We start from the raw sequence: 12,289 nt of genomic DNA on the forward strand, positions 1-12,289 counted from the left end.
TTGCCTCTACCACTTCGTGCATTCGTATCTAAGGTAGATAGAGGGGTAGGGCGAAGTGTTAGGTCTATATGGCCCTCCAAACGGAGGTTTTTAAGAGGCGCACTCCAAACGGAGCTTATGAAGCAAACAGATAAGACACCGCCAAAACCCACAAATGTATTTTCTCCATTAAAAATGACCATAATTCTATTATCTTAGTTTAATGTCGTTTCAATGTATTTCGTTTTCTTCATAACTATAAAAAATGCTAATGTCTCGGCAGCTAGCTAGCCATTCCAGCTCAAACAGTCCAGCAGTATTGACGCCTGATCAAGCTGCACCATTTAAGGTGGAACGGGAAAATTCGAACAAGAACCTGGTGGTTAGCTGACTTCAGCTTCGCATCACCAAAGAATTAGCAGTGGGTGGTGATAAATAATTGTCTTATACCCCCTCTTTCAAAGCCCAGCGGCGAGGTTGCCGTTTCCCTCCTCTCCTATCACTGAAAATGCGCCAGGTCCCCTACAGAGCCAGTGCTGCCAACGCCTCCGTAAGGAAAGCGGCTATTGACTGTCCTAAAAGACGCTAAATGACGCCATCTCCTAATTTGCATAGCGGTCCATTTGCGTGTATCTGAAGCTGCAGAAAAAGGAATAACGTTGTGGGAGAGAAAAAAGGGAGTAAAAAAACACCCTAAATATGTTAGAACGACAAATGACCTCTGCATAAATGAACTGTTGATGACTTTGAAACAGACCGTCACTCAAAATAACAATGATTTTAATGCTTTGTCTAGACCCACATTACATAAATCAATTTTGTCCTGCATTGTTAAGTGTTAGCATATCAAATTTAATCAAAAGACTGGTTATGTGGGGTGGAGCTGCTATTCTATGCTCAACCCTCCTCCTTTATCTGGGCTTGGGACCGACCGGCAAAGTGACCTCAAAAGAGACACCTCAAAAGGCAGAGTTACTTACTTTTTTGTTTTCTTTCAATTTTTAATTTTTTTTATTTATATGTACATCCCGCTCTGTAAACAGGGGACGCAGTTCATTTGCAGTGTGGACGTGGAGCGGTGTGGGTCTGCTCTGACTGTGAGACCGAGCGCTGTGAGTGCTGTGGGACGGGGCTCAGCACCCGCTGCTCGCTGAGGACAGTAACTGAAGAACATGTGTGTTCACCTCAGAATCTCCAAAAGCTTTAAAAAAAAAAACAACAAAGTCGCTAGAGGGGTCTGAAAAGTCGTTAAATAAAGTTGGCAACACTGATTCCTTGTAACCCAGTTCCAAGGGGTTAGGGTGACACTCAAAAACAAGGGGTAGGGTTAAAAAGATGAAATGGGATAAGGCCCGTCTCCTGAATTCTTTTTCTTTAATAATTTTCTCGTCACATACTAGATGGAAAGGGGAATTTAACTGATCTGTAATATGCTCAAATCTCCACAAGACAATATAACGATACTTGTTCTGTCTCGGAATAGGATCACAATAATTTAGACACAACAGTTGCCTGGATATCAGTGCAGAGCAGAGATATGAAGTCACGTTCAGCTCTTTCCTTTTTCTTTCAGTTCTTCTTCTTGTACTCTGTCCTCAGTTCTGAAACCTGGCTGTCCTCTAAGGCATGTTCACTGCTACGCTCGTCCTCCTGCTCCTCCTTCTGAAGTTGCCTTGCGAGCAGAAACGCTTTAGGGGTAATATCGTCATCTGTCAACCTCTTCGATTTACGTTTCTGCTTCTCCATGAGCTTCTGCTTCCGGATCTGTACTAACATGTCTAGCTGTTCCTGAGTTAGCCCTGCAGAGCTGGCGCTTTCTGGATGAGTGTCTCTGGACCGTTGTTTATAGTCTTCAATCTGTTTATGCAGGGCGTCATGATCAATGCCAAACCACAAAGGTCTCTTCTTGTCCAGAGGTTCCACAGAATGCAGTCTTGACTTAAAGGGTTGGTCTTCATTCACACTGCAGGTAAAAAACAAAGTGGCCCATATCAGATCTTTATCTTCATATGTGACAGTAAACAGAAGCACACACACTGAATCTGAAAATTTCAATTTTGGCAGCTTTCAGTACAACTGCATATCACTTGAATGTCAATGTTCAATTACACTGCAGGTAAAAGTGGCCCAAACCTGACCTTTTCCTACATATGTGACTTAAAAAAAAACAAAAAAAAAACAAAAAAAAATGTGGCAGTGTGACAGCAAGAAAAAAAAAAAAAAAAACAAACAAAAAAAAAACCCACACCAAATCTGTTGTTTAGGCTACATTTAGGCATTTTTTGCATATACACAATTATTGCCATATTAATGGCAATTATGACAATAACTAGCTAATAGAACACACTATATTTCACAACAATTGTTCTTTTTTTTTATTAACTACAGCATTAACAGCATATTAGCATATCATTGTTGTTGAAAGAAAACCTCGTATCTCCAAAATGGCAACTTTACAGGAGAAGGAAAAAACCTGCTTTACTTTTAATGTAAGTCAATGTAATGTAATGTAAGTCAGACTTGTTCTAAGATATTTTGCGCTGTTCCTTTTGATCCATTCATCATGAAATATACACAATGTAAAGGGCAACAGGTATTTTCAAATTATATCAAAAACTGAAAACGACAGTAACAGCGATATAAAACCTCAAGAGAGGTGCAAGACCACTAGCTGTTTTGGACAGTAATAAGGCTACATTTTTATTGTAGACATCACAACACCCTGGTTTCTACCACCACCACTGTAAGGAAATGAGCGTTCATAAGTTCCTCTATAATGCACCATTTCATATCAAACCACTCTGACTGACAACTGAATTATGCTGTAGAAGGCATCTCTGATTAATTTCACTAACAAAAGAACTCCATTTATACACACACACCCACACCCACCCACACACACACCCACACCCACCCAAATCCAGTGAAGTTGGGACGTTGTGTAAAACAAAAACAGAATACGATGATTTGCAAATCCTTTTTAACCTATATTCAATTGAATACACTACAAAGACCAGATATTTAAAGTTCATATGGATACACTTTGTTTTTTGCAAATATTCACTCATTTTGAATTTGATGCCTGCAACACGTTCCAAAGACGTCGGGACAGGGGCAACAAAAGACTGGGAAAGTTGAGGAATGCTCAAAAAACACCTGTTTGGAACATTCCACAGCTGAACAGGTTAATTGGAAACAGGTGAGTGTCATGACTGGGTATAAAGGGAGCATCCCTGAAAGGCTCAGTCGTTCACAAGCACGGATGGGGTGAGGTTCACCACTTTGTGAACAACAGTTTAAGAACAATGTTTCTCAACATGCAATTACAAGGAATTTAGGGATTTCATCATCTACAGTCCATAATATCATCAAAAGATTCAGAGAATCTGGAGAAATCTCTGCAAGTAAGCAGCAAGACAGAAAACCAACATTGAATGCCTGTGACCTTTGATCCCTCAGGCGGCACTGCATTAAAAAACGACATCATTCTGTAACGGTTATTACCACATGGGCTCAGGAACACTTCAGAAAACCACTGTCAGTGAACACAGTTCGTCGCTCCATCTACAAGTGCAAGTTAAAACTCTGCCATGCAAAGCGAAAGCCACATATCAACACCACCCAGAAATGCCGCCGGTTTCTCTGGGCCCGAGCTCATCTGAGATGGAAAGATGTAAAGTGGAAAAGTGTCCTCTGGTCTGACGAGTCCACATTTCAAATTGTTTTTGGAAATCATGGACGTTGTGTCCTCCAGGTCAAAGAGGAAAAGGACTGTCCGGATTGTTATCAGCGCAAAGTTCAAAAGCCAGCATCTCTGATGGTATGGGGGTGTGTTAGTGCCCATTGCATATGTAACTGGCACATCTGTGAAGGCACCATTAATGCTGAAAAGGTACATACAGGTTTTGGAGCAACATATGCTGCCATCCAAGCAACATCTTTTTCAGGGACGTCCTGCTTATTTCAGCAAGACAATGCCAAGCTACATTCTGCACGTGTTACAACAGCGTGGCGTCGTATTAAAAGAGTGTGGGTACTAGACTGGCCTGCCTGCAGTCCAGACCTGTCTCCCATCGTAAATGTGTGGCGCATTATGAAGCGCAAAATACGACAACAGAGACTCCGGACTGTTGATTAACTGAAGTTGTACATCAAGCAAGAATGGGAAAGAATTCCACCTACAAAGCTTCAACAATTAGTGTCCTCAGTTCCCCAGTGCTTACTGAGTGTTGTTAAAAGGAAAGGTGATGTAACACAGTGGTAAAGATGCCCCTGTCCCAACTTCTTTGGAACGTGTTGCAGGCATCAAATTCAAAATGAGTGAATATTTGCAAAAAACAATAACGTTGATCTGTTTGAACATTAAATAGCTTGTCTTTGTAGTGTATTCAATTGAATATAGGTTGAAAAGGATTTGCAAATCATCGTATTCTGTTTTTATTTTTATCTGTTTTATGTTTTACACAATATGTGTATGCAATTTTTTTTTTTCGTTTTGAATACTGCAATCCCCTCAACACCCTGTGTCCCACATTAGCCACATTTACATGTATATATGTATATATATATAAATTTTAAAAAAGGTGGCTCAGCTTAGGAGGAAAGATTATGGAAGTGACAAAACTAGGGCTGCTGTCAAGTATTATTCATACCATAAATAGTATATAGTGTGTTTAATTTTAATGGTAGCATGAAATTTAAACAGGAAGCTAGCATGCTCTCAATTGCATTCATTTTTTAAGAACAAATGAGAGCTTACTGGCTAGTACCTGGCTTAAAGACTGCTGCTGCTGTGTTAATGCATGCCCTGACACAGGCCTCTGAAGTCATGTGTTATTCTGTAGTCGGCTTTGTGCCCCTATTGTTTTGCTCTGTGTACAGGATGTGATGGCAGCAATTTTGTTTAATTTTCCAAGCTTAACCTTACAGTTCCTCAATATAGGAATGACGCTGCCTACAGAATAACAACATAAATTTAGGTTGCTAATCAGCATCATTCCTATATGAGGATATTCAAGCAGAAATAAAAGAATGTGGTTTATTTCTAAATATCTAAAATATATTTAGAAAATAACCAAAGATTATTTAATTAATAAATATAATTGAATTAATTTCTGCTTTAAGTATTATTTAAATATAAGTATTAAAGCATTCAGTATTTTACTTGTCAATGGCTGTGTTTACATGCAAAGATTTTTGCCAATCCGACTGAATACAATCGGATTACAGATTCAGACTGAGGTGTTTATACTCACTCTGCTCAACAATCTGATGGAAATCTTCGTTTACATGCTCACTACAAGTAATCCGATGCAGAATGACGCGCATGCGTGGAGCAGCGCTGAGAGTAAACGTTACCATGACAGCGAATATCACGTGAGGTCCACTCGGCGTGAGATGAGTTTCCAGTTGGCACGCTTGCGTTTTTAATTGCTTTAAACTGATGTCAGACTCAGAAAAACGTCCTTCATATGTACTAAAGGAAGACGTCGTGCTCTGAGACACATAAGCTGGTCGTCCGTCCCATTGCCGTCTTTTAAAGCTCAGAGTATAAACCTCGTCTCCTCTACAGACCAGTTTCTGCTCCGCCATGTTGAACGGTATAAACCTTTCGCTATGACGTGTGACGCATGCGCAGAACGTTCTTACACCATTCGATTGGAGTGTAATCGGATTCAGGTGTTTACATGGCTATTATTCTTCTATTTAACGGATTATTTAGAGGTTTACCCACCTCGTTCAATCGGATAGAAATTGTATTCTGAATGGCCTCAATCGGACTAGACTATTGAGGTGTTTACATGGACCTATTCTATTCTGATTGAGCTATTGGATTATTAACGGATTATCAGGCTGCATGTAAATGTGGCTAATGTGGGACACAGGGTGTTGAGGGGATTGCAGTATTCAAAACGAAAAAAAAAAATTTGCATGACATTATAGCATACAACACATATATATAAAATTTTAGCACTCTCCACCCACTACACCTTCCTGCATCTCTGGATTGAATGACTTTTGTAAAACTATACTTTAAGAATATGGTAATAATTCTAGGATTTTACTGAATATTTGTTGTAAACCTAGAAGAAAGATTGAGCTTCAGCTAATGACTCAAACAGCCTCCTGAAGTGGCAGTCAGCAGGAACATGATAGCAATATATCTATGGGTTTTAATTGGATTTACACTTTTAACCAACCAAAGATGCATAAAGCTAAGTGTAAGGTCTCAACTGTATAAGATAAACTGTCTGGTAAGTTATTATAAAATCTGAATTCTTACTCAGAGTCTTTTCCACCAAGAGACAGATTTCCTGAGTCTTCACTTGGCCCATAGTCTGCAATCTCGAGAAGGTTTTCAACCTGAATCCAGAAAGACATAACAAAATGAACATGCTTTAGATTCACTTCAGGATATTACATTATCTAAACCTGTCAACATCCAACAAGAAAACTGAATAATAGGCAGTCAGTTACCTCTTGCAGGGCAGCATATTTTTTATCTCGGACGAAAACTAAAGGGGGAACATTGCTCAAAATTTGTAGAGACATGAGAAGGTATCTGCAAATAAAAACAGCAAATTAGTTTTCTCTACAGCAAAAAGGTCTAGGATATATTAGACAGTAAGCAGCAAACAGATGGTTCTAGTAGTCAATGTGTTGGATCCAGGAGAAATGGACAGATGTGGTGACCTGAGCGACTTCGACAAGAGACAAATTGTTATGAGCAGATGGCTGGGTCAGAGCTTCTACAAAATGACAATGCATGTAGGGAGCTTCCAGTCAGCAGTGTGATGCTCTGAGCAGTGTTCTGCTGGGAAACACTGGGTCCAGACATTTGTGTATACATGAATTTGAAACATGCCCCACCCCTTCATGGCAATGGTATTGCACAATGACAGTAGCCTCTATCAGCACAATAATACACTCTGTCACACAACACATATTATTCAGGAATGCTTAGAGGAGCAGGATGAACAGTTAAAAATCTTGATGCCAGATACCACGAGTCCATTCCTCAGCAGGTCAGAGCTGTTTTGGCGGTACATGGAGGAGTGAAAGCATTTTAGGCATGTTTTGGCTCACTGCTGTGTTACTTTTTACAAACACACACCGTATACGAGGGGCACTCCTGTCCAGAGCATGCTGGATCTGGTTGTCTCCATCAGCAGACCAACTCGTCTTCCAGTAGATTCGACAAGAAGAGAAATCTGCTGTGAACGAAACCTTGCAATGAGAAGCAGAAGACTTTGGTTAAAGATGCTGCTCAGAAATCAACCAACGAAAATGAAATAGTAAATGAATCTTACTTTAGTAATCTCCACACTATAACTGGGGATCTCAGCATTGACCTCATGAGAGGCCAGCAGGTCCAAAACAGCCTTATAGACGATAATGTTCAGTGTCCGCACTCGCTGACTGTCCTCTTGGTTTTTCTTCTTGACTGGAGTCAGGAAGCCAGACTGAGCAGTGGGTAAAGGCTGAAAAGTTATTGGCAACAGTGAATGACCTGAAAGACAACTCTTTTGATACACTATATTTCCAAAAGTATTCCCTCACCCATCCAAATCATTGAATTCAGGTGTTCCAATCACTTACATGGCCACAGGTGTATAAAACCAAGCACCAGGAGCTCAGTGAATTCCAGCGTGGTACCATGATAGGATGCCACATGTGCATAAAGTCCAGTTGTAAAAGTTCCTCGTTTCTAAATATTCCACAGTCAACTATAAATGGTATTATAACAAAGTGAAAGTGATTGTGAACAACAGAAACTCGAAATGGTAGGCCACATAAAATGACAGCACAGGGTCAGCGGATGCTGAGGTGCATAGAGCGGAGAGGTCGCCAACTTTCTGCAGTCAATCGCTACAGACCTCCAAACTTCATGTGGCCTCCTGATTAGCTCAAGAACAGCGTAGAGAGCTTCACGGAATGAGTTTCCGAGGCCGAGCAGCTGCATCCAAGCCTACATCACCAAGCACAATGCAAAGCATCGAATGCAGTGCTGTAAACCACACTGCCACTGGACTATAGAGCAGTGGAGACATGTTCTCTGGAGTGACGAATCACATTTCTCCATCTGGCTATCCGATGGAGGTCTCTGAGTTTGGTGGTTGCCAGGAGAATGGTACTTGACTGGCTGCAATGTGCCAAGTGTAAGGTTTGGAGGAGGGGGGGTTATGGTGTGGGGTTGTTTATCAGGAGTTGGGCTTGGCCCCTTAGTTCCAGTGAAAGGAACTAAGCACTTCAGCAGACCAAGAGATTTTGGAGGATTTCATGGGCTGCCCAGATTCCTGACCTCAAACCCGACAAAACACCTTTGGGATGAATTAGAGTGGAGACTGCGAGCCAGGCCTTCTCGTTCAACATCAGTGTCTGACCTCACAAACATGCTTCTGGAAGAATGGTCAAAAATTCCCATAAACACACTCCTAACCCTTGTGGAAAGAAGAGTTTTAGCTGTTACAGCTGCAAAGGGTGGCTGACATCATATTAAACCATATGGATTAAGAATGGGATCTCACTCAATTTCATACGTGTGTGAAGGCAGATGAGTGAATACTTTTGGATACATAGTGTATGATATGCTTAATTCAAACTGGTTCTTGTTTCTACCTCATAAAACTGCAACTATTTACCTAAAACAGTCAATCTGGGTGCAGTGTAGAGTATCTTCAACTCACCTACTCGAATTTTAAACAATGGCAGTGAAAGGATCAGGGATCATGATGTCTGATACAAATGCTAATACAGCCATTTTATTATCCAAAACAACCAATGATTATAAAAGTGAAACAAGGTCATTCTGACAAAAATATTTTCTCTGGGACTATTTTACCTTGGCACACACACATTTTCTCTCAAACTGTCATAAAACCATCAAGCAACAGATTAGTAACTATTTTGAGCAACAGCTTTCTGTGAGGTAGCTTTCAGAGGCATTAAACTCCTTGGATGTCTGGTTCCTATCACCACCACTTACTTGACAAGCGAAAAGGGCACACAACAATAAAAACACTCAGAATGGTGTTGCTGACATCTCAAACACAGATTTTTCAGAATCTGAGCGTAATTCAGTGTTTAAGCGGCTTATAGAAGGGGTACATGCAGGGTGCTTTGAGGCAAAACAATACAAAGAAAAGTTTGTTTTTTGTAGATTTTACACTATTTGTACCATCAATGACATTACATATAAAAACTCAGAAAACTGGTGTAGGGTAACGGGTGCTTTTGGACAGTACATAGAACGGCCATATTTGCATGGTAGATATGCTAGAATTATATAGACATTTTGAAAATTCGGTGGATTTTCCCTTTCACGGTTTAATCATGCTAACGTTTTTAAAAAGAAGCGGAATTCCCGTTAATGTAGAAATGAAATGCAGCTCTGAATTTGTTTTTTAAACTCTTAGGCCGGTATTCTACACACTGGGTCACCTTACCTGCCTCAGCGGAGGAGTTTCATACCACCTTTTCTTCCTGCGAATAGAAAATCAAGGAGTTAAAAACTGCAGAGGGGAATGGCAGGTAGAGCTCAGCACCCCGAAACAGGCGACGACAGGCTCGCTCACTTCTTTCTGAAGAGCATCTTCGTCAGTAAATTCCGGCGCTGAAGCGCTGATGTGTGGAAGTTAGCGGCTGCTGACAGCAGTCCAACCGGCCTTTCTGTAGATTTTCTGAGGTTTTGATGCTGGTGCGGCGTGTCCAGTTTCGCTTCACACAGCATTGCGACTATTCCGCTGACATGTCGACGAAACGAACATTTACGAATCCAGTTACTGTTCAGAGCTAACATGCTTAACCACGTTAGCCCCCGCTTGCTAACAGCGAGGACAAACTGAGCTAACGCTTACTCAGAACTGGAAGGGCGAACTAAGCGATAGCAGATTGCATCGATCGATGGTACGTACCGTTTGCTCATATATTTACGCACACCTGTTTCATTTTTTTTAACCGTTTTTAGAAGATGTGACTGATCGTTCAAAGCACGTTTTATTTCATTAATAGTGCTTAGATGATGCAATTTATCATTAGGGAAATTTGCTTTATATAACTCAAATTGCACAGTCAATAGTGTACAAAGCCCTTGATTCTTGTACAAACTCAGTTCCAAAAAAGTTGGGAAAGAAGGTAATATGCACATGAAAAGAGAAAGCAGCGATATATAAATCCACTTTGACTTGTTTTTAAATGAAAACAGTATAAAAACGAGACAAAAATACAAAAAATCTTATTGACGTCATTGTTATTTTGAATGAAATGAATTCAGTTACATTAATCCTGAAATCCCCTCCCATCGACCCACCACCGATGGGAGGGGCAGTAGTAGGGGTGCGGTGCATTGTGGATCGGGCAGTGTCCGAAGGCGTGGGCCTTGGCGTTCTGATCCTCGGTTGCTGAAACTGGCTTTTGGAACTTGGAACGTTACCTCACTGGCGGGGAAGGAGCCTGAGTTGGTGCGCGAGGTTGAGAGATACCGGCTAGATATAGTCGGGCTCACCTCAACACACAGCTTGGGCTCTGGGTCCAATCTCCTTGAGAGGGGCTGGACTTTTTTATTTTCTGGAGTTGCCCATGGTGAGAGGCGGCGGGCATGTGTGGGCTCTCTCATAGCCCCTCGACTCGGCGCCTGTATGTTGGGGTTTTCCCCGGTGGACGAGAGGGTAGCTTCCCTACGCCTTCGGGTTGGGGAACGGGTCCTGACTGTTGTCTGTGCTTATGCACCGAACAGCAGTTCAGAATACCCAGCCTTCATAGAGTCCTTGGGAGGGGTGCTTGAAAGTGCTCCTCCTGGAGACTCGATTGTCCTACTGGGGGACTTCAACGCTCACGTGGGCAACGACAGTAAGACCTGGAGGGGTGTGATTGGGAGGAATGGCCTCTCTGATCTGAACCCGAGTGGTGTTCAGTTTTTGGACTTCTGTGCAAACCACAGCTTGTCCATAACGAACACCATGTTTGAACACAAGGATGTCCATAAGCGCACATGGCACCACGACACCCTAGGCCGCAGTTCAATGATTGACTTTGTAGTCGTGTCAGCGGACTTGCGGCCATGTGTATTGGACACTCAGGTAAAGAGAGGAGCTGAGCTGTCAACTGATCACCACCTGGTGGTGAGTTGGATCAGGTGGTGGGGGAAGATGCCAGTCAGACCAGGCAAACCTAAACGTATAGTGAGGGTTTGCTGGGAACGTCTGGCAGAAGAACCTGTCAGATTGATCTTCAACTCGCACCTCCATCAGAACTTTGACCAGAGGTGGGGGACATGGACTCAGAATGGGCCATGTTCCGCTCCTCCATTGTTGAAGCGGCTGACTGTAGCTGTGGTCGCAAGGTAGTTGGTGCCTGTCGGGGAATCCTCGAACCCGGTGGTGGACACCCCGGGTGAGAGATGCCGTCAAGCTGAAGAAGGAGTCCTACCGAACATGGTTGGCCTGTAGGACACCAGAGGCAGCTGTCAGGTATCGACAGGCCAAGCGATCTGCGGCTTCAGTTGTTGCCAAGGCAAAAACCCGGGTGTGGGAAGAGTTCGGTGAGGCCTTGGAAAGTGACTTTAAGTCGGCTCCGAAAAGATTCTGGCAAACCGTCAGGCGACTCAGAAGGGGAAAGCAGTGTGCCACTAGCACTGTATATAGTGGAGATGGTGTGCTGCTGACTTCGACTGAAGACGTCATTGGGCGGTGGAAGGAATACTTTGAGGACCTTCTCAATCCCACCAACACGTTCTCCAGTGAGGAGGCAGAGTCTGGGGACACGGGAATAGGCTTGTCCATTACTGAGGCCGAAGTCGCTAAGGTAGTTAAAAAGCTCCTTGGCGGCAGGGCTGCAGGGGTGGATGAGATCCGTCCCGAGTTCCTCAAGGCTCTGGATGTTGTGGGGCTGTCTTGGCTGACACGCCTTTTCAACATTGCGTGGACATCGGGGGTGGTGCCACTGGATTGGCAGACTGGGGTGGTGGTGCCTCTTTTTAAAAAAGGGGACCGGAGGGTGTGTTCCAACTACAGGGGAATCACACTCCTCAGCCTCCCTGGTAAGGTCTATGCAGGGGTGCTGGAGAAGAGAGTCCGGCTTATAGTCGAACCTCGGATTCAGGAGGAGCAGTCCTGGTCGTGGAACACTGGACCAACTCTTTACCCTCTCCAGGATTCTGGAGGGTTCATGGGAGTTTGCCCAACCAGTCCACATGTGCTTTGTGGATTTGGAGACGGCATTCGACTGTGTTCCCCGGGGTATTCTGTGGGAGGTGCTTCGGGAGTACGGGGTACATGGCTCTTTGCTACGAGCCATTCAGGCCCTGTACAAA

At 42.9% G+C, this 12,289-nt stretch overlaps 1 protein-coding gene across 1 annotated transcript; it reads right to left on the reverse strand.

Moving 5' to 3' along the window:
- Positions 1–1,336: 1,336 nt before the first annotated feature.
- Positions 1,337–9,865, reverse strand: rbfa (ribosome binding factor A). Its single transcript, XM_017715987.1, has 7 exons — positions 9,555–9,865; positions 9,426–9,462; positions 7,290–7,460; positions 7,094–7,206; positions 6,457–6,541; positions 6,263–6,342; positions 1,337–1,942 (listed from the first exon to the last, which is right to left on the reverse strand). Exons 1-7 carry the CDS (start codon positions 9,776–9,778, stop codon positions 1,549–1,551), a joined length of 1,104 nt encoding a protein of 367 aa, XP_017571476.1. The 5' UTR covers positions 9,779–9,865; the 3' UTR covers positions 1,337–1,548.
- Between the last annotated feature and the right edge of the window lie 2,424 nt (positions 9,866–12,289).

This window comes from Pygocentrus nattereri, chromosome 3 (assembly GCF_015220715.1).
Source record: "Pygocentrus nattereri isolate fPygNat1 chromosome 3, fPygNat1.pri, whole genome shotgun sequence".
NCBI classification, from domain to species: Eukaryota; Metazoa; Chordata; class Actinopteri; order Characiformes; family Serrasalmidae; genus Pygocentrus; species Pygocentrus nattereri.